The sequence below is a fragment of the Seriola dumerili genome, unplaced genomic scaffold (genome assembly GCF_002260705.1).
Source record: "Seriola dumerili isolate Sdu_G_001 unplaced genomic scaffold, Sdu_1.0 BDQW01000040.1, whole genome shotgun sequence".
In the NCBI taxonomy this organism is placed as follows: Eukaryota; Metazoa; Chordata; class Actinopteri; order Carangiformes; family Carangidae; genus Seriola; species Seriola dumerili.
Genome location: NW_019174295.1, coordinates 69,623 through 92,771, shown reverse-complemented (window position 1 = coordinate 92,771; position 23,149 = coordinate 69,623). Strand labels below are relative to the sequence as shown.

Here is a 23,149-nt window from a genome sequence, read left to right as displayed (position 1 = left end):
ACACAAAACTAAAACTAAGACAAAGAGGTGGGGCGCGATGCAGATTTTAAGGAACACACTGTGTATGGAGGCTGTGCTAACACCGAGGAAAGCTGATGGAGAACATAAAAGTCTATTTAACATAACCCACCATTTCCTCAAGGTGGAGAGCCAGACTCAGCCTTAAGGCAATGCATAGCCCTTGGAAACATTGGCACATGCATGGCGAGTGCAGAAAGGTCTGCATATGTATCGTATGTGCATGAATATGAGTGTTTGCGTGTGTGTTTTTTAATTATAACAAAATGGAGAAAGGAAAAGAGAAGTTTGTGGATTAGGCTCAGACTGATGAACTGATAAAACTTCAGGCTAACATCAGCCTTTTCTTAAAAATCAGTTTAACTGTAGCTCAGTTGTTGATGGAGATTGTGGCTACAGAACCGGAAATGAAGATTATGTTAAACACTAAATAATGTACAATTTTGGCAGGAATGTGTTCAAAGTTATTCAGTACGAACCCCAGATATGGACACCTCCCATCCAGAAATATAGATATAGGCCTTCAGAAACACATGTAACAAAGTGGAATTTAAAAGCGGAAGAAAAAAGAAAAACGGGGAAAGTATAAGAGACACAAAGAGAGCGCAAGCGGCAGAAAATAGACACAGTGAGCTCCCGTGGTGGTCAAAGGATGAAGAGCGGGCACGACTGAACGCCACCCTCCAGCGCTCGATCATCAGAACCGCACAAACGGTCGCGTCAGATGTTGGTTAGCGTGGTGGAGGTGATGAGGCGCACAGTGAGCGTGCCCGGAAGGTCGTTGTCCTGGCGGTTGCCCTTGTCGCGGAGGTGGAGCGTGTGCTGCTCCTGCCGCTCGTTGGGGTCGCTGAACAGGATCACCTGACCCAGGAAGGTGTCCACGATCATGTTCTTGTTGTAGATCTGTTGGCCGCTCGTGGGAGGAAGGCAGAGATCCGAAAAAAAGTAGAAGGGGAAAGTGGGAAAAGAGAGGAGAGAAAAGACAAAAGGCGATAAGCAGTCACAAAAGAGAAACCACAGGAGAAAATAGGCGAGGAGGAAAAACACTGAGGATTAGAGGAAGAGCTGATGAAGAGACTTTTTGTCGAGCAGCAGAATGAACCTTTCATACATGCTCAAAGATAATTAACTTGTAGAAGACTTTATATTTTATTTGAAAGACAGAGAAAAGAAGGGAAAATCTTTAGTCTATAGCTACGTTTGGGTCAAATGACCTTCATGAGATCGATCGCTGCTCAGATCGTTAATCCCCTTTTCAATTTGTGATTTGCGACATTGGGCTACATATATAAGATCTGACAGACTGACTTATGGGAGGCCGGACAGCTGCTGCTACGCAAAAGCTCGTGTAGATGTTGTTTTTGAAGCTTTGCATGGACAGAACACATTAGAATACAAAAGAGAGGAAACAACGACGGACATCTTGTTAACAATGAATTTAAAAGCAGCTGGAATTAAGAAACGACACAACCAGTGAGACTACGCTGATGAGCAGTTCAGTGAAGAGATGGAGGAGAACGTACAGCCTCACATTATCTCACACATCCCTGAATCAGTTCGACAGGTTTACAGATTTTATATTATGAAAACAAACAGAGCAGTTGCCTCAGACTGGGACTCTGTCAGCTGATACCCTGGGTTTGAATATCAGGGGAGAAGATTGGTGCATCCTTTCACCGTGATACAGATGAGGTAATTTCACAGGTTTGACTGAGTAAATTCAACATTACCAACAATAATTCCCTAACAAGAACACTGGCTCACGCATATCGTCTGATATTGAGGCTGTAATTGATTGGTTATGGATGTTCAGCAAATTTCCTTAGAGATAATCACTCGCACACACACACAGATGATGAAGGGAAAGTGGAAAAGACAGGTGAGAAGTGTGGTGTTAGGTTTCAGAAGCTGAGATGAATCAAAGACAGGACAAAGGACAAAGACAGGCTATGTTTGTTTGAAGGTGTTTCCACCACAGGAACCTTCCCCTGGGATGAACTCAGAAATTTAACCTGTGTTTGAAGTGGAGGAATGATCAGGGATTAAATTTAGTTCCTGGATTAGAGTTCCAGGGGTAAAAAGGTCCCTGCTCTGGGGGTAGTACTTTCTAATAGTCAAGGGGAAGTGTTTAAAGGATTGAACATCGCTGATTGGTCAACCTCAAACACTGCAGCAACTACAACCTGAGCACCGCTTCATTCATTAAACAAGGAAGAACTCCAGCTTTGATATTAGGATGAAAGTCAGACGTTTCTTGATGTTCATTAAAGTTAAAAACAAAGGACTTATCCTCCTTTTTATTTATTCATTACATCCAAACTCAAATGGAGTCGTGCAGTAAATACAAAAACAGCTGGATGACTGTCATTAAGTCCTCATGTCTAAAAAGTGATTGAAATGCCACTTGAATGTTGTTGGTTGAATGTATCCTTCACGAGAAACACAAACTGAAACGTACAAAAGGAACTTTCAGGTTCTAGTTTAGTTCCGGCCTTTGCAGCTGAGGAGACGACGTTGCTGAATTTTTTAAATTGAAGTCTTCCCAGAGACTTCACATAAAACCTGAGCACATAAAACCAGAACGATCTGCATGACTAGACACCACCAGAGGTAATGAAAAATATATCATGTTCATTTGAAATGCAGGTAAACGGCCTCTTGGCTGAGAAGAGTTTTAGGTGATAAGGAGACTTCCCACCTCTGAAGGAGCGTCTCCTGTCAGCGAGGCTGTGAGGTCAGATGTTGGATAGCTAAAATCTTTAATAGTTTATTTTATTGACGGAGGTGTAACTTTTGGAAGCATTTGTTGGCAGCACAATAAAACATGGCATGTGTGGAATGTAATCATTGCCAGTGAAACGTTAGCATCTCAGATGACTGGTCTGGCCCTTCAACCACTCACAGGATCTGAGCTGCAGGTCGTTGTAGTTCAGCCAGGTGTCAGTGTGTAGTCCTACGGAGCGATGTGTGCAGAGTGACAGCTCACCTCGATGTGGATGCCCTCCTTGGGTTTCTTGCGGTAGAAGAGGCCTTTGATGTCAAAGTTTGGGCACCGTGCGTCCTTCTGAACCGGCGAACGAACCCTCTCTCCTTCACAGGTTATGATCACGTAAGGATCCACAGCTGCAGGGAAAAATGTTTCAATCAGAGCACTGTGCTGATAAAGGAAACTAATTAATATGCGTGCACTTGGTTTGGTTTTACATCAGATTATACAGGTTGATTAGATGAAGAGTTCATTTCCAACATATTGAGCTGTACAACTATTGTCATTATCCTTTAATCTGCTGATTATTTCCTCGATTAGTCGGTTCATTGTTTGGTTGAAATAATAAAAGATGCCTGTTACAGTTTCCCACAGCACAAGATGACGTCTTCATATTCAGTTTACCATCATACAAGACAGAAAGAAAAGCAGTTAATCCTCACAGATGAGATGCATTTCTGCTGAAATAAATCATTTAAAATAATTGACTGATTCAAATCAAAATAATTGATAGCCGGTTAACTTTCTGCTAATCCACTTATCCAATTATTTGTATCATGAACCAACAGAAGTTCATCATTTAGTGTCTACAACATTCACTCTATATTTCTAAAAAAAATTATAACTTGTTTGACAATGCTTATTAACAACGCTTCAGTCCATACACTCGTAAACATGTTATTCTTGTTCACAACTGGAAGAGCTCTGTAAAGGGTTTCATTTATAATTAGCTCATTGGCCTTAATTAGTACAGATTGCATTGAGGTGCAGCCATTTATCTTGGATGTGATCTTCCTGGGCTGTAGACAGGTTATAGAAAAGTAACAGTGCTGTTTGCCTACATGAATTTTAGGGTTTTTTTTTTTTTTTTCAGTCTCAGATTGAATCCAAACTCTTCATCTTTACAACAATTCATCAAATGACCTCACATCCTGCTCAGCAGTGGTGGAAAAAGGATATTTACTCACGTACTGCCCTTAAGTACAATTTCCATGTACTTGTACATTACATGACTATTATCATTTTGTGTTACTTTACACTGCTCCACTCATTTCAAGAAATAATGTACTGGTTTAAAAAGAATTAAAACAGATTTTTGCAGCAAATCCGTTTTAATTTTCATTCATTTTTTTCTTCTTTCCTTTCACAATAATCTGACTCAGATTTATTTTGTCATTTGTTCAGACCCCTACGTTGAGAACCACTGGATTTAACTACATAACTGTATATAAAATATCTAAAGCTGCACCTTAATCAGCCACAACAGTAAACTGATGTATGAGTATTTACAGTCCAATAATATATAGAAGCAGAAAGTACTTTGACTTTTGATACCTTAAGTACATTTTACTGTTAATACTGGAACTGATAACGACTTTTACATAAGCAGGATGTTGAATGGAGCACTTTTGAGTATTTTAACATTGTTGTATTGGTACTTTTACATAAGTAAAATATCCTAATACTTCTTCCACCACTGTTGTTCACTAAACAAAGGAATCTCAATATTAAAGCCACTATGTGGAGGATATGGAAGATTTGGTTTGGTGCCATCCGTTGGACACTGTGGCAGTCAGCACGATGATCCAGGACTGACTCAACAGACTGGGAGCAGTGCACAGACTGCACCAATTCGCACCGGGATTGTCTCATTATTTTTATAACCTGGGGCATCAGAATAAACTGAAAGATGCTGTAATCAGTTTGAAATTACACAGTGGCTTTAAAGGTGACTAAGAGATTTAAGGAGGTAAGGCTAGAACTCAATAACTAAACTAAGTAACTCTGCATGTAGTTTCAGCAGGTGGCGCTGTGGTACCTTGTGCTTTGCTCAGGAGTCTTTTCTTATTGGGATTGAGGCAGTGAAGCTCTGTGGGTGTTTGTAGGAGTTTAAAACGCTTTACAACACAGCAACATGGTCTTCAATATGCAGATGCAATGCACATGACCCAAAGTGGAGCCAAGATACAGCCACTATTCACTGTGTGTCGAGGTCCTACCTCCATTGGAGTCCTGTCCCTGCAGACCCTCAGCGTTCAGTACATGGACCTGAGTGACCAGCTGAGGGTAGCCACACATCCCCGTCCAACATGTCTGAGGAGGCTCGTCCAGAGTCAGCTCTCTGCAGAAGACAGAGCACATGTGTATGTTAGAGAACTGTGGAAGCTAACTGGACTGATGTATGAAGAGAATACAAGAGAACCAAATTAGCATTAGCATTTACTCGTTTGGCAGAAGGTTCGGTGCAGTAGGAGATTTATGTGTAGGTACAAAGTACAACATCTAGTCAATAAGTGCAAAGAGAACACATGCAACACACAACACACACAAACTTGACAACATACCCTTTAATACACACACAATCCTCATACCCCTGACTCTGACTTCACTGTCTGATAAGTGGGTGGGTATAGAGGTGTCCTCTCTTAGCAGTAAATGCTGTGAAAGTTTACCAGCTCATGAGAGACAACGTAGGCTGTTAGGCTCAGCACTCTGCACAAATCTGTTGTCCTGACAAAAGTGAAATCCTTTCTGTGAGCGTATCAGCATTGTGACTTGTTGACACGCAACCTGGTCATAAAACAATGGAAGAGTAGCTAGCTAGCAGTTCTGCTGATTGAACTGTCTGACTGACCAGTACATCTCTTCTCTTCCTATCCAAACAATGAATAACATAGAAGTAAAAGTCTACACTATGTAGAGTCAAGAAGTTGCTTAATTTGAGGAATGTGCACATTGCAGACAGACCTACAGTATGTCACTTTATCCTGACATGTATTGTACTAAACAACCGCTCTAAGGTTCAAAGCTCTTCCTCCTTCGTTTCAGCCTCCCTGCAAACTGGAACAGCATTTTTCTACCACAGAAACGGAGCTTTATCAAAACGTTTTCCAAAGCTTTGAAATCTTAAAAACACCAGCTTGGTGTTTCATTGTGTTCTGGGTAAATTGAACTCTACAAAGCTTGAGGGACTGAGGTATGACGTGACAGAAACACAGATGACTGGATCACAGATTTACTTGCAGTCTGAAGGCACATCAGTGAAGACGCGGAGCAGGAAGTCGCCCTGCTGCCCGGGGTCAAAGGTTGTGGGAATGATGACGTAGCGGCCCTCCTTCAGCTCCTTCCTGAGGAAGACGCAGCGCGAGTTGATGTAGATGGAGCCCGCTACTTTCTGCTGGGCTGAGTGCATACGGTACTTCCGATTTAGCTCCACCTGCAAGATGGAAAAACGTTCATGTTCAAGTGTTCTGGAGGTTTCACGGTATTTGTGCGTGTGTTAGTTTGTGTGTGTGTGTGTGTGTGTGTTTCTACCCGGTGAATGTCGAAGCCTATGGCGAGGTTTTCCCCTTTGCCCTCTTTGGGTGTGGCTCTCTTTTCTTTTTGCTGTAAGCAGATCAACACCTCGTCCTCCACCTTCTTCACGTCAAACACATACTGCAAAGAGTAAAAAGGTGAAAATCAAATCACACTCCAACACTGCTCACACACACCTCTCCGTAAAACACACACACACACACACACACACACACGCAACAGCACTACCACAGCTAACCTGAGGGTTCTGCAGGAAAGTGGCCTTGTGATTGATGCAGCCTCCGGATCGGTTGCGGAGCGGGTCCTGGCGGTGGATCCAGGAGCCCCTCATCACCTCCTCCTCCCAGGTTTTGTGGATGCTCAGGTAGGAGGTGTTGATGAGGCGACACAGGATCAGGTCAGTGAAGTACTGGCAGAAGTCGTCGAACGTCATCCTGCAGGAGGGCAGGAAAAGAAGAGGAGAGAGGAGACCGGAGAAAGTGGATACCGACTAGAGGGAAGAGCTTGAAAGAAGAAGTTTCAACAGGTGTAAAAATAGAGGAAATGAAACCAGGAACAAAGGAAAGGGTTACACGTTAAAGTGAGACTAGGATTTCTGGTGTTGACATGGAATGAGATGTAACTGTAACAGTGTTTCCCTCATGACTTTAATAATGTTCGTTTGGAAAAAGGCTCTTTCAAGAAATACTTTAATGATTTGGGAAATTCTCTTTCATCATCTTGCCATTAGATAAGAAGATTGATGTCACTCATCAGCCTGATTTTTTTTTCACTGGTACACTGACTTCCATAGAAATACTCTGGCACACAACACCCACATAAAATCAGAAATTGATGTTTTTACGCCTCAGTTTTTGCACGGATTAAACAAACAGGACATAACGTGTTAATCGGTTTCAGGGGTGATGGACAGAGACAGGCTAACTCTTCCCTCTGTTTCCAGTCTTTGTGCTAAGCTAAGCTAACCGGCTGCTGGCTTTAGCTTCATATTGAAACCTATAGGCAGGAGAGTGATATTGATCTTCTGTACTAACAACAGAATAATCAGTTCAGGTGAGGACAGTATTAATCAATCAGACCATGAACATTCAAATATAATCAAACTTTCATACGTTTTTAGCTTCACTGCAGTTCCTTAACGATCACTTTGAGGGGAAGGGAACAACACAACAATCAGTACATTAATGGTTCTCACCAGAACTCGCCGTCGTCCTGCACGGTGACGCCCAGCTTCTCTCTCTCGCTCTTGCTCACCTTGTTCCACTCCTCCGAGCTGCAGTGAACAAAGACAAGCGAGCAAACACTTTATTTAGAGAAGCAGGCTTTTAATTAAAACATGATTACATTGCAGACGAGCTTTTATTTCAAATTTCCCCTGATTTCTAAGTATATTTGGTCATATTTAATAAGGAGCCTCACTGGTTTTCTAATCTGATCCTGCTTTAATTGCTTTTGATCCTGACTGATAAAAACTCAGTAATTCTTCTATGTTGCTGTCTTGATAATTTCAACATAATGTACTTTTTTTTCTTGTACAACAGAATAACACATCACATTCAAATGATAATCTGTTACACTTCCTGCAGAGATGTTTCACATGAAAAGCCTTCCAGCTGCTCAAACTGTTTTAATTCCTCACTTTCCTGAAAGGCTTTTAATGTGAAATACATACTGGGTATAATATTTGAAAATTGAAAAATGGCAAATTAAAAGCAAAGAGAGAAACTCAGAAGTACAGATGAGTGTTGTTGTACTGATGGAATTGGCGCTGTGGAAATGAACATGTAGACAATGAGTTTACATCTAGTTATATAGTCAGGTAATGCACCTGAGCCGAGCGTGGCCCAGGTGTGGCACTGAAGACACAAGATGAGAAACAAGGTATGGGCTTATATTACACTGTATGTCATGTGTTATATTGAGCATTGAGCTCGGACATGATGTTAATAGTTAATAATTTTATCTGTATAATATTAATGATATTAATATAAATATACAGCAGAGCATTTAGCCGTGAATCTTTTAATAATATTTCAATTGTAAAATGTCAGTATCAAGTTCAGACATATAAATTGTGTTTGTCCCTCCTGGGCACCATTATGTTATGTTAAGTAATCTGTAGTAAAAACCTGTGTGTAGTTGTAAGTGTGAATCACACCTAAACATCAAGGTCCATTCTGTGTTCACTCCTCGGGGGGAAACACAGACATTCACTGGACGCATTAGCTCTGTGTTTATGTCTTTCCATTTATGACTCACTGACGAACGTCCACATCTCAACAGTCTGTCAGGCTCCATTTACAGTAACGTATTTTGTCAAACCACGGATAAATTATTCAGCGAGCGCGAGTGAATGATTGAGAAAAGACGAGCGATGACTCACGTTGCTTTAATAACATCTTTCTCTCTTTCGAGCCTTATCAATAATTCAGGCTCCATTATGATCCGGCTTTACCACCTCCCTGCTTGTTTCACAGAGTCTGGTAGCTAACAATTCAAAGACGGGGAGAGATGTCCGGGGAGCGACTTTATCTCACTTTTTCCTGGTCCCGCAGCAGGTGTAGAGTAACAGAAAGTGAAAGTGGAATGAAACACTCTTTTCTGAGGAGAACACAGCTTTACCCACATGATTGAACGGCTGCTTGTTCAAACCAGCCATTTTGAGGCACCCAGACGTTTGACTTGAAGGGTTAGTGAGCTCAGTTCTGGCCCTGGCGGTTTAGGTAGGGTCTCTGGGAAAATTTAATCTGAGCTGAGCAGCACCGTTTGATATTGTTCTCTACAAACAAACACGGCTCCCACAGAGCTGAATTCAGCTATTCTCGTTCACCCTGTGGCCCATTAGCTTGATTGCATCTCCATTTTTCATCGTCTACATGACATTTCCCCATTGTGGAGCTTTTCTCGTCGACACTGTGAGCATTATAAATGGACTGGTCTTTGTTCAGTCGCTTGTTGTTTGCTCATTCATTAGAAACCAGTGCAGCAAATTTTGAGAGACGAGGAGGACGAGTGCGTTTTGACATTTAAAAAATGAATTAGTGAAACTGGTTAAATTGGTGCAGGTCACAACAAGGACACACGAGAAGGACGACTGCATTGTTTCTGTTGCTCTGGAGAAAAAGTCACGTGGGAAATGCAGATGAAGAGGGTTCAACGAGCTCTAATGACACACTTCACCAGCTGCGGCCTGTAGGTGGCAGTGTTGCGATTACCTGTCGCTCCACGGGCCGCTCCACTCCTTCTCTCCCCAGGGATTCCTCATGCGGATCATGTGCAGCTTCTCCGATTTGAAGAAGGCCAGCAGTCCGTGACCCAGCCGCACTTTCCGTACGTCTGTTACAGCGTACGCGTGGCCTTTGACCAGGCCGCAGTCCAGCCGTGCCTCCATGTCCTCTATTGTGGTCGCCTGGAAAAAAAAAGAAAGAAAGAAGATCAGAGATGCTATTGTGAATCACTAAAATTATGTAAAAGACAGAGGCTGGTACAGTTGTCTGGGAAGCTATTAACAGGTAGAAACAGCACACACAGGGAAGCTGTTGCAGCCTGCAGCAGCTTGTGTGTAGCTTGGGAAGCAGCAGGTACAAAGGTTCATACACGGGGAAGTTGTGGAGGATTTTACAGTTACTGCATCAAACATTCATGGATCATTTTTCTTTATTTTTTATTACCACTTATTTTTCTAGTTTTGGCCACAAGACCTTTTGGTTATAACAACATTTTACTCCTGGAATGATCCTTCAAAAGATGCATTAACTGTTCACGGTTGTGTAGGGAAGCACATTTGAGGGAGGTGTGTTTTTGTTTTGTTGTTGTTATTTAGGAAAGCACACACTCTGGAGGATTCTCAATGAGCACATATGTCTGGCAAATAACAGTGACGTGAGGCTCTTGAAATTTGTGCACTGCACCATTTGTGAATAAAAAGCTTTGGTGGTGAGAGATAAAGGGGAGAGAATCTTCCGGCAGCGTTATCAGAAAACTGGTTCTTCGATCCATTAATTATGTGTTTGGTGGACTCGGCACATTTCATACATTATCATCCTGACAGCGCACATACAGTACAGACAGTCAACCAGACAGACAGATGTTCTACTTAAGAAATATATGCACTTTAAGTCTGTTGTACTGTAAATTAAGTTCAGAACAAATAAACAAAAGAAAGAAGAAAATTCAATCTCAATTTCTGACTCATTCAACAGACGAACAAACTCGTGACGTTCTTTCTACAATGGATCTTTGCTTTCACCTTCTGCCCACTTCATCCCAAACCGGCACCATGGGGTGACACACGTTACGACACATTACCACTTGATTTGTTACCATTCAAGGTTTTTCACTGGACTGGATAAAGACTGGGAAAACAGGGGGTGACCTACAACGACTCTAATCGAAACTGCCCGGGAGAAAAATCAGTGGCCATGGTTAAAAAAGTATGCTGCTTATTTTCTGAAATTTGATTCTAAGATATCACATCGGAGAGAAAATGATTGTCTTCTGTCGGGTGGCTGCACAATAATTTCTGACTTTTAATAATTTCTATGAATCAGTCTTTGAAGAATATAAACAAACTGTTTTTGTAATTAGTTTTTATGATGTTACATTTATTCTTAGGACATTATAATTATTTCTATCGCTGCCCTTCTTGCTGATGCCTTCCTGTTGACTAACAGTGCATCATTCTGCTGCCAGTGTTTAGGTCAGAGGAATTCTGGATCAGGTGTAACGTGATCTGCACGTCAGGTTTTCGACCCTCTGCTGGACACTATTGATTTCAGGGCCACATTGTCATGTATCAACACTCTTTCCTGCCTGTTTTTACTTAAATGCGTTCAAGGAAGCTGAACAGCCTTATATTCCCTGATCCGTGAATATTAGCGAGCGACAGTAAACACATGGCTCTCTCAGAGGTGTAGAATTCATGCATCGCCAGAACAACAATTTGTGATTGAGGAATAGAGGTTAAGGTAATAAGAGCGATGGAGAAAGGTGGAAAATGCGTTTTTGTATGGTATTGGTTATGTTCTCTGAGCTTTCATTACTCTTTCTGTTGAATAATAGACAGAATAAAATCTCATGCATTTAAAAGAGCCGTATCATTTAAGAATTGAGCAGCACCTGATTCTGAATCACAATAAGGGATTGCGAATTAGTTCTTGCTGGAGCAGGACGCCAGGGGAATAAGATTGGAATGAGACAGAAGACCAAGGGCCGAACCTCTCTTTCCAATGACAGTGAAATTCATGAGACGGCATAAAGTAGTTTTCTTAACAACTAGACTTGAATTCACAAAAAGCAGAGAACAAAGAAACACAAATCCAGGATTTTTCTTCACCTAAAATCACAAAGTGTTATTCATGAAACTCGATTTGAAACACAAATATCAAACTTACTCTTGCTTTTTTCCTGTTCACTCTTTTAATCTTGAACTACATCCTCAAAACAGACTAACCAGAAGTGCATGCTCTTCATTTCTGTCTACAACCTTTCACAAGTTGTAAGAAGTTACGCAAAGATCTGGCACTAAAGACAAGAGCTGTATTTGCTGCGTCAGAAAGTCAGTCACGACGGACAGACGGTTTCTCATCCCTGGATTCTAACTATTAAAGAGCTCTGGGGCACAACGAGTCAGCTTTGGTGGACTGGGAAATTTTCAGGGGCCAAGTCTTGAAATGCTGCTTGGTCACATAAATCATTTATTTAAATACAGATTAAACTGTTTAAGGACTTGAAGAAGCCAGAATTTGACTCTTAGACTCCAACGAGCATCAAACTCCAAAAACACTTGAGCCTGCTTCCTTCCTGCCTGTGAAACGCCCTGATCTTTCTGTTTAATACTCAAACATCTACAAATTCGTCTGGTGCCATCAACAGGTCAAAGTTTTCAGTTATTAGTTTTAACATCTCATTTACTGGATGGATTGCCACAAAATTTAGCAGAGGTGTTCATGATTCCTCTGCTGCCACTGCGAGGTTGACGTCCCCCTCTGGTGAGCTCTCCGCTTACCCTGATGGAGCAGCTGATGAGGCCGTCTCTGTTGTGGACTTTGAGAACTCTTTCGAACAGCTGGTTACGGGCCACTTCGTCTGTAGCCATCTGACCCTCCAGCAGGTCCACGGGCTCCGAAACCCCACCGGTGAAGTCCACCAGCGCGTCGGCCGTGTTTCCCCCGTCCAACGCCTCGTAGCAGCCGTAAACCCTGCAGGAAGAGGAGGAGAGTTGGGAAACGTTTATTAGAGCTGCAGCAATTACTCCGTTGATTAGATTAGTTCGTTGACGGTTGCAGCCGATCGGCATTTTCAGCTTTTCCAAGTTTTATATCCAAGTAAATTGAATATCTTTGGGTTTTGTTAAGACAAAACGAGACATTTGAAGACGCCGCTTTAGATTCGGGGAAAGTAGGACGGAGGTTTTTCACTATTTTTGGATATTTAATAGAGAAAATCATAAATGAATTTCTGCATATCAACATGAAGTTATGAAGGTCCTATGTCATCAGGATGACTCTTTTCCTTCCCTAAAACTGGATCTGTATATTTGTTGGCACCGATACTAACTTGGCGTAGGCCTTCTCCACCAGGGCACTCCAGAACTCGTTGCTGTCGTTGGAGTGGCAGTACACCAGCTGGTTGTCCACCGTCGGCAGCCGGTCGTCGATCACCACGTCCACCCACTCGCCGAAGCGCCAGAAGCGGAAGTGGAAAATCCCGGCGTACGAGTCTGGCTTCTCTGTATCCCACTCCTGCTCCTTCCAGTCAGGAATGACCTGGAGGACGAGGAGCAGAGGGCAGGTAAGCCAAACAAACAGCCGCTGGTCCACGGAGCATAAATAATGTCAAGGTGGAGTGGGCTGCCAGAGTGAGACCGAGTGCCCTGTTGTCTGCTGATGCATTTAGGATCCGGGGACAAATTTATCACCTTGGCCCTCTTGCTCATAAATCCTGCTGTAATAGGACACGGGTGGGAGGTAATAACTGTTGGACTGCAGTGTGTGTGTGTGTGTGTGTGTGTTTCAGCTGCCTGGATTTGCTGTGGTCCAGTGAAACCCATGTAACCAAGCCTCCATTTTGTGATCTGTAGTTTGTTTTGGGTTTTTTTTTTGCCTAAAAAAAGAAAAAGAAAAGTTGCCTAATATAAAATACAGAACAACACACTGTGCAGTCAAATGGAGAAATATAACAGATGGAAAACTATTAACATGAGGACAATACTCATGATAAATTTAAAACAAAACAAATGTTTAACTTTATGTTTTATATAAATCCACATATATTCTTTTTATCAGTACTACTTTCAAACAGCTGAGTGAAAAGCTTCCCTTACATTTTAAGGAAGGGTATGTGTTATATATTATATATAGTGTCCAGATATGTATGTTTCACAGCCCCAGCGAGCAGAGTAACAAGTTCTTTCTGCACCATGTTATGTTCTGATTACTCTTTAAAGTCCCATGAGCCATGCTGTGAGCCGGAGTCATAACAGAGCACCCAACATGGAGGTGACCTGCGAAACCTCTACCGGTGTGAGTATGGCAATAAAAACTGCAAATGACGCAGGTGAGTGACACCAACATGTGACCTCACTGACACTGTTCCAGCAGGTGTCCTTGGAGATGTCAAGGTGCGCTTACTGAACAGCAGTTCCTGTCAAAGCTCTCTGCAGGTGGTGACACTCAGCTGATGGAGAAAATCTGGCCTCTCCAGAGAACCGACCCTGTGAGGCAGCAACAGTTTCTTTACAGGGAGGAGGAGGAGGGGCAAAAAAAAAACAAAGCACTGCACCACAGAAACCTCAGTCATTTTGTAATCCTTCGGGACGCAATCTCTGTTGCGCTCCACCCTGCTGTTGCTTACTCTCACAGACTCTGCACTGTGGATAGAGAGAGAGAGAGAGAGAAAGAGCAAAGGCTCTATCCATCTCATCTTTCATCTGGACCCAGTGTCGCTCTGCAGCAGCTGAACTCTGGTGGGTAGGTGACCTGACGACGGACCAGAAACACAAGCAGGAGGCACCTTGGCTTCCCCCTCGCCACGGTGAACGAAGAACCCCCCCCCCCAACCTCATTCTGGGCCACTATACGCCTACTGAACAGTTTTGATGTTCACATTTACACTACCGCTCACGCAAGCCTCTAGGATCTGGCTCTATTAGAGTCAAGAATCTGTAACCAAGCAAATGCGTGGGACAAACAAATGTGAGACAAACAGTATTAAACGTAGTTCCCTGAAGGAAAACCTTGTGTCGTGGTTGCAAATGTCATTAGATCCGGTTGCCTAGCACCTCTGCTCATCTGTACTCTGCCTCCACCCCCCTCTATTAATGGTACACAGACATGTACACATGCATACTGTACAAGCCTGCAGGCAAGAGAAGAGAGTAAGAGTTACTGGAGAGAGAGAAAGCGAAGACGCTTAGTTTCGACGTAGCTGCCGATTTTATCCAGCCTTGTATTTGGTATTGACCTCTGAGCCTGCTGCCGTGTGCCGTCCAAGCATGTCTTCAGAGTTGGAGCTGCCCTTCCGGCCGGACACCCAGCTGACGGAGGTGATGCGGCTGCGGGTTCAGTCCCTGCAGCAGCGAGGCCAGAAGAGGCAGGACGGTGAGCGCCTGCTGCGGTCCAACGAGGCCGTGTACCGGCTGGACTTCTCCAAACAGTCCCTCCGATTCTCACACTGGACGGTGCAGCTGGCGCAGCCGGGACACCTCACCGTCACGGCCACCTCGCAGCTCTGGACGCCTGACCTCACCAACCTGATGACGCGTCAGCTGCTGGAGCCTGCTGGGGTTTTCTGGAGGGCGCCGGGCGATGCCGCCGATGCACCCATCCAGTGCTACGAGGCTGACGCGCACGAGTTCGGCGAGAGGATCGCAGAGCTGGCCAAGGTAAGGAAGGTCATGTACTTCCTGTTTGCATTTGCAGAAGGCTGCAGCCCCGAGACAGTCGACTGCTCCATCTCCTTCACAGTCGACAGCTGAGAGCTGAAAGTCAAAAACCTGGACAGATACTCGCTACGAACTCTTCTTCTGGACTTGCTCTTTGCTTGGCTGCTCTTAGTTGAATAAGAAAAGTCGATTTTAGGTTAACCCTGCATTATGTGAGGCCTTCAATGTTGCCGCTGACGTCCTGTAAGAACTCAACAAGATTACACTCTCCATGTTTCCCTTCATCCTTTTGAAACAGCACTTACATTTTACATGCATTTACAAAGATGTAACTTATTTCTGTTTCTTCTGTTCTGAACTTATTGATCACATCAGGTCTTTCTTCATACCTTTATATTCTATGATACTGGGCATTAATCAGATGAATGCAAATAAATCTAATCAATCAAAAAGGTGTATCTGAATTGTGTTATCCGATGTCTAAACACAGATGATTGTTATTGGGCTTGTGCGTTATCCTCCCTCTCCTCCTGTTTGACAAACAGCCCGCCCTGACGGGTTCGGTGGAGATGAGTCCCAAATGAGATAATGGATAGAGACAGTGTGTATTTGTTTGTATGTGTGCGAGTATTCCCCCGGCGGACGGCTGAACAGGTTCCTGCTGCCTCATCCATCTCCGTCTTGCACGGTGACCCTGACAAACAAGAGAGGGGAGGCATGTGGATTTCATCTCTCAGCTTCCTCCTCCTCGCCACGGGGGATAAAACAGCAACTGTGACTGCGAATGAGAGGACGCGTGTCAGATGAAGTGTGAGGGAAGAGAAAATAACTGAGACGTCAGGAGGTATTAAGGCTCGTCTCTTGTCGGTACAAAGCATGTAACTAACTTGCCACCTGAACCGTCGAATCTTCGGAGGCTGAACCTCCCGTTTCTCTGACAAAAAGTCTCACGCTGCACATTCTCAGGAGTCTCAATTAAATCGATCTTGCCTACAGCCTCGAATGCATGAATATAAATCATCACTGGGTGTCCTCATTGGTATGTGTCCTTTCACTCACTCTTTGTGTCACTTTTTAATGAAGAGTTAAACAAATGGACCAGGTTTGGAGGAAATTAGCACACGGATCATCTTATTATTAAATGATGATAAACAAATATACCATTCTAATATTTACACCTATACTGTGCTGAGTGATAACAAGGAAACGAGAAGATACAACAGCTAAAAGGCAAAACGAAAAGCACTTTAAATTTGGCAGTTTTTTTTTTTGCAGGTAATTAACATGTACAAAACACAAAATAATTATGTTTTGAAGTTGCAGCACTCAGTTTCACTGGGGATCAGTATCTGCTCCTGTGAGACTTGGACCATCACTTGTTTTGCTTTCATAGGAAGTAAAGCTCGTGGCCAACAGGAGACTGGGAACAGATGAACATCTCTGCACAAAGGCTGTTTGGACTCTTCTGCTTCACAAAGGCAAAACAGCAACAACTACACAAACCCTGAAGCTGAGACAAAAGGGTTTTAATTATATAAAAGCTATGTTAGTTGTAAAGCTTTAATATCAGGGAAAAAAAATGTTATTGGAAGATAAATCAAGTCCATCATCCAATATACAGTATGTCTACCTTTGGACTGTCTAAAGGACATCTAAGCTAGGCTAGTTAGCTTTTAGCATGAGTTGATGTTACTTTTTTTTCCTCCATTGTGACATTCAGCCAGTCCCTTATTTATGTGGTAAAAAGATACTGAAACATCCGTTTTTAATTACAGGAAGTAGGTTGGAAAGTCTGTAAATTAGCATTAGCTAAGACTAGTTTCAAAGAGAAACAAGGAAAGACAACAAACATGTCTCAGCGATACAACAATCATCTGAAAAAAAAGGAGATGTCAAAAAAACAGAGTGTGTGTGTGTGTGTGTGTGTGTGTGTGTGTGTCTCTGTGTGTTTACAATGAATACGGAGTAAACAGAGAGGGAGATGCCATGTTAGCAGTCCCGTATGTACACACACTTTCTGAGCAGTCTGCCACAATCCTGCGTCTCCCTATAACAGGCCGAGACATCTTGTTTCAAATCCCATTAAACCTCAGTAATCAGTTTGTTTCCTCCGTCAACATGGATGCCAAAGAACATTTCAGAAAAATCCTGACAGCCAAATCTCCAGAGCTCCGTGCAGTTCAAATTATATTGTTTTTTATTAATATGACACCACTAATTTCATAATAGAGCTGTGGTGCCAATCTCCATGCAAGAAGTTGACACATTTATTCTAATTAATGTGTAAAAGGCTTCAAACAGCATTTACAATGAAAGACAATAAGTTAACAGAAACGGGAATGAATTAAGTTCTTCAGGGTAGATTAAGGATCTCTAATGCACCTAACTCATTATTCATTTAATATCATTAATGAGGAAGGAAACACATTTTACCACGTTTGTTAGATCTCAAGGATAAAAACAGTGTGTTTTGGTGAGTGACACTAAATGCAAACAGAACCTGTGTTGCTTATAAAATAAACCCCACAGGGTACGTTTTAATTTGAAATGCAAGGGGGTTTATTCAGTTTGGGATTTAATCCTAAACAAATCAAATAAAAGTTTGTTATGGTTCTAAACTACCATTTATTTTTCGATCAATAACTAAATTGTCTCAACAGCCGACATGGTGTAACATTTACACCTGAACAAGGCAACAGCAAGAATTCATAATGTGACTGGGTGAGATGGTGCCCTCTCAAAAGGTCAAAGACTCTGTTGTGTTCCCTGTCTTTGTCGGCAGTGCGGACGTTTCACTCTCCTCGCGGTCACACATTTTCTATGTTCCCAACAATGTGTGTGTGTGTGTGTGTGTGTGTTTTTCTTCCCATGTCAGCTACATAACTCTATTGCTGCAGCCCGATAGGCTGATCGTGCAGATGACGCTTGACCCAAATGCATAACAGACACATTTATTACTGTAACTGCTCATCAGTTTATCATCGTTAATGTGAGAATTTTTCAGTGTTTTAATTACAGTTCTCATGATGAAATTTAAAACAAAAAAAAAAAAGATACTGATAAAAACACATTTATTACTGACAGAAGTCAGGACATCCATCCAGTCTTATGGCGTCATGCCGGTCCAGAGAGACTCCGCTTTAGACTCAACCAATCAGGCTTCCACTAACTGATGGAGTCTGTTGAGACCAGGGAGGCGGTGTGGTGCTGTAATGAGTCCTCTGGTGTTTACTGCTTGTCATAATGGTTCCTAATGGACACTCAAACACTAAATATGGAATAATTACGATTCGGTACATTCGGAGTTCCTTTTTGAAAATGCATTTCTGTGCAGGAAACACGTTCTTTTCCGTTATCTCGCAATTAGAAAAGGTCGTATATGTAAACAGCTGTCTTTCAGATAGTTCAGAAAGTTGGTCAGAAGGTGGTGTTGAGCTGTTGAACGCGTTTCTGGCACAGATGGAAATTGTTGGTCTTTTTTAGCAGCTGAGCAGCTGACTGAGCATCAGCAGCAGAGTGAGAGGAAGCTGAAGTGTCTACATGGGTGAGTCAGTGATTTCATACGTAAACTGAAGTGTGATTTCCTTCTACCGCACCGCAAGAGCAAAAAGCAAAGCAGAACATTATAGTGCAAGTTTCTACTTTTTCTATCCCAAACATTAGAGAAGGTTTAATCAGATTTACAGAAAAGTGGCAGAAAATAATGTCAGCATGGCAACTACCAACTGGCCATGAGCTGCAGTCTTTGAGTTCTTTTAAAGGGAAAGTTAAATGAGAAGACAGACACCACTGTCATGTCCGAGTGTTAAATACAGAGCCTGGGTCAGGACATGGTTAGCCTAGCTTAGCATAAAGACTGGAAGCAGGAGGAAACAGCGAGCTTGCCTCTGTCCAAAGTTCCTGTCCAGCTCAAATATGTTGTTTCTTTTGTTTAGAAGGAAACTAAAAATTTAAAAACACAATTTGTAGTTTTAGCTGGACCTACATGCTGTAACTGTTTCTGCAGATCATCATCCACTTTGTACGTCTGTGCCGAGTGTCTGGCTATGGTTTTGCTAAGGGTTTCTGTACAGGCGCAAGTCAAGAGATAGTTAACCATGTAACTCCCCCTAAAATCAAAAATTGTCATTTTTATATTTCTGTTTGAGAAACCCCTTAATTAGTAAGGAAGAGAACCCAGGTTAACTGTTTATACCCCGTTTCCAGTCTTTACACTATGCTAAGCTAAGCTAACCAAGTCCAGACTCAAGCTCCTCACTTCATGCACAGGTATAAGATTGAAATTGATCTTTCAATGTTACCTTTGGAATGAGTGAATGATGTCCCAAGATGTTGAACTAAGAGTAGGTGTCTGTCTGTGCTTGGTGTTTTAGGATCAGGTGAGTGCATCAGCTCCACACACGTCCACACACTTACATGAGATTTACATCAAAACATTTTTGTCTCAAAAAACAACAAGACAATGTCAAGAAATAAGGAGGAAGAGGAGGAGGAGTGGACGACACACATGCACAATTGCACACACACACTTACTTTTTGCCACAGAGACTCTCTGGAGGCCAGGCTGGAACACGCCGCTACGAACCAGCAGTTACCCAGCTGTCCCTGATGGAGGTCATGTGCGCTGATGCCATCAACAAATAGGTGAGGGTCCTCACACAGCTCCTACAATCCAAGAGACAGACAAGAACAGCAAATGACGGGACGTATCACACTGAGAATTTTCAAAGTGTTGATTTTGCACCAAGGTAAGATTTTTTTTTTTTTTGTCAATTTCACAGTTCACTGGGTGAAAAAGGAGTATGACATAGAGTTAACGAATTATGCGTACACTCAGATCCGAGACCCGGCGGAACATAAATGGAGTTATCGAGGCAAATTCATGAATCAGAAAGAGACCATCTGTCCTTGTGCGCCCACGTATCATATTCATGATCTTTAACCCGAGTGTGGGAGAGCTGCGTGCATCTGTGAAATCAGACTTCCCGTGGCTGCAGTGCTCAGGTCCATTTTCCGCCACAGTGTGTGCGGTGCAGATCTCCATTACTGCAAACAACATGGTGCTCAACAAGCTGCTCTTTTTCTCTCTTGCACGTTCACCTGACTCACACATAAACACACACCATCAGACTTCCTGTGGTTCCCATGATAATGTGTGGGATGATTATTACTCTGCCACTTACAGGAGGGACACCCTGTCCTCTACTCTTTTGTCTGAACACAATGGCTACACCCGAAGATGTACATGTTACAGGCCGCCGCCCCCCTCCGCCTGGATGTGCCAAAATGTAAGAATTATTGGCACTTTTTCCCAAAATGAAACAAATATCTGAAAAATATAGAACAACAATATGGCACTTTAGATGTTTAGATTCTTATCCATCATCAAAGTCACAGCCACATCTTAAAAAACAGTCCTCAGCAACAAGACGAGCTACAGGAGGAGGAGAAACTACAGATCCAGAGGCTAATGGAGCGCTCAGTGTCTATGTCCAGCAGTTTTTGGTTTAAATGTTAAAAGCAGAGCTGACGTCGATGAACAGAACGCAGAGGTTGCCATTCAGTGACTCCGAGTGTTACACTTTGTGGTGACGAGCTCGAGTCGCTGCGTCTCCATCAGATCTGTTGACTCAGTAGACACAAAAACCCCCACAGAATAAAGAGGAGGAGGATTTCCTTCTCACTGACTCTGCTCTTCCTAAAAACAGGAAGCCTGCTGAACTTAATAAGTTGCATTCATTGATTTGCGTTTGGTCGCTTGGGAGCAGAAAACCTCCACAAGAAGCTAAAACACCCATAGCTCTGACATTATCTATTACCTCATACAGTTGTTATGGCGAACGTGTGAGCAAACAGCTGAATATTTACACATTGAGCAGACAAGAAGCACAATAAAGCAAATCATATGTAAGACCAACATTCACTGACAAATGAGGATGAATAAAAACTATTCAATGCATTCACTTTGAAAGTTTCATCGGTGAATATCTGAAAATATTTTGTAACAACACCACGGACACAGACGCAGTTCACCAGCTTGGGTTGCGATGCTGTTAGCTGCTGTCCCATCTGTGATTGGAGCACTCTGTACATTTCTCTGTAGGTTAGTTTCTCTGCGTCATGATTCAAATCACAGAGTAACATATGGAGCTCTGAAGACTAATCGCTGTGGGTTTTGTCAGTCTGCTCATTCGCCGTCACAATATCTGCCCTGGAGCTGGACTTATAAATCAGCCAGGCGCATATATCGGCTGATATTAGCTTCTAAATCAATCACACCTTGTCAAATAAACAGTACAAATGCAAACAGTAAAACAGTCTGGGACAACTGCACACAAAAATAAAAATGATAAAACTGATAAAGTAGATTAGAAATAGATTTAGAAAACAAACAAATAAAAATAGATAAGAGGGAATGAAAACACTTTAAAACACAAATCAATCCAATATTAGTGCAGATACAGGTGAACATGCCAGGTGATAAGAAAACACAGTGCAGCACACAAATGCCAAACTAGGACAGTGTCTCCATTACAGTTTGTCCATCAGAGAGAAATAACAAGTGTCTTTCAAATGTAAAATGTCCTGCTGACTCAGTTTGTATCCGAAACATCAAAAAGGGATCCGTGTCGAGTTGTTCATATTCTGTATCATTATTAGACTTTTTTTTTTTTTTTTTTTTTTAAATTCCTGAATAACGATATCAGCATCGACAGACATCTTAAAAATGGTACGTAAGCAGCGCTGTGTGTTCTTGGATCAGTGTTGGTAAGATACACAGAGCGATGACGTGCTCCAGTCACTCCAGCACCACAAAACCTGACAGCTTGTCTCTTTGTAACACCAGTTCTCAGATGTCAGTCGACCGCTGGGAGACATCCACCCAGAGGTCTGAAGCTTCAACACTGTTTCAACAAAAAGTCCCAAAACTTCAGACATGGAAAAAACATTCACAACAGCTGCAGTTTCATTATGGTTTATACTTCCTGCATAAAATGTGAAAATAATTAAAATGTGGGTTTTGACTTAAAGTTGATTATAAAATGATGACTAGCAAGGAGAGGAGTGTATTTTCTGCATGACTGCTTGCAATGTCAAGTACCCCGAGTGTGGGAAAACAAAAACAGCCATGCCTAAAGCCTTTGGTAATGAAAGTGGATGGCACAAATTGGATCACAAGTGGGGCTGATTTCCTGTCTCCTCACTGCAATTTGATTGGCTATTTGCCAAACACTTGGCATCTGCTCGCAGTTGGCAAAAGTTAGTGTTTCTGTTACAGAAGAGAGCAACTGTGGTCACCATGAATGAGGTGGGTTATCTTCTACAGCACACAATTTGAAAGTTTGTATTTTGAAGGAAGAACCTGAGATTAAACGTCTCGGTGTGCACCAGCTGCGGGACATTCTTACAAACCAAAGCCGGTAAAATAATTGCAGATTTAATCTGGGGTGGTCTTCCAGGGAAAAAAAGGCTAACTACTTTTTGTCAAATTGGCACCTGTATCAAACTGTGAGGAAAATGCAAATAATGCATTATCTCACTGTAAAATTGTGTAATTTTCTGTCTAAAAGTAGTTGTTTCCTCATCATTTTTTCCAACTTAAATTGTCACTGCTCACATACTATAGAATCTGAGGTTAATGCCACATCAGGACGTATTGATTTTACAATAATTGCCTAATAAAAATCAAATAAGAACTGCATCATATCCATCATTCCGATATCTGATTTTTAATACAAGGTTAACACCAGCCCAATATAAAGTATGGAACAGTTTCATCTTCACTGCAGCCTGCAGAGCTCTGCTGGTAGTGGTCTGGGTGTGAACAGTCTGTCTGTTCTCTGCTCTCTGCTTTATGGGACCGGCGGGTCGATGGGCACCTCGGCCATTACTCAACAGACAGCGGAAAGCCCAGCACCACTTAACAGCTCTTTATCTTTACA

General features: G+C 42.4%; 2 protein-coding genes across 2 annotated transcripts in view; one reads left to right on the top strand and one right to left on the bottom strand.

Annotated features, from left to right (window-relative positions):
• Positions 1 to 738: 738 nt before the first annotated feature.
• Positions 739 to 23,149, bottom strand: part of LOC111217206 (calpain-5-like) — a 42,087-nt gene continuing 19,676 nt past the window's right edge. Inside the window, exons 3-13 of the mRNA XM_022738975.1 lie at positions 19,740 to 19,871; positions 12,881 to 13,089; positions 12,330 to 12,522; positions 9,538 to 9,731; positions 7,518 to 7,595; positions 6,561 to 6,756; positions 6,320 to 6,442; positions 6,025 to 6,221; positions 5,005 to 5,126; positions 3,005 to 3,141; positions 739 to 921 (exon numbers count right to left, since the gene is read on the bottom strand). Coding sequence (XP_022594696.1) covers positions 739 to 921; positions 3,005 to 3,141; positions 5,005 to 5,126; positions 6,025 to 6,221; positions 6,320 to 6,442; positions 6,561 to 6,756; positions 7,518 to 7,595; positions 9,538 to 9,731; positions 12,330 to 12,522; positions 12,881 to 13,089; positions 19,740 to 19,871 — 1,764 coding nt within the window. The remainder of the gene's footprint in view (positions 922 to 3,004; positions 3,142 to 5,004; positions 5,127 to 6,024; positions 6,222 to 6,319; positions 6,443 to 6,560; positions 6,757 to 7,517; positions 7,596 to 9,537; positions 9,732 to 12,329; positions 12,523 to 12,880; positions 13,090 to 19,739; positions 19,872 to 23,149) is intronic.
• LOC111217207 (olfactory marker protein-like) lies at positions 14,817 to 15,299 on the top strand. The gene has a single exon (XM_022738977.1). It carries the CDS (start codon positions 14,817 to 14,819, stop codon positions 15,297 to 15,299), a length of 483 nt encoding a protein of 160 aa, XP_022594698.1.

What these genes read in the sequence shown, in the direction of transcription:
- LOC111217207 (XM_022738977.1), top strand. Translation starts at nt 14,817, where the DNA reads ATGTCTTCAGAGTTGGAGCTGCCCTTCCGGCCGGACACCCAGCTGACG.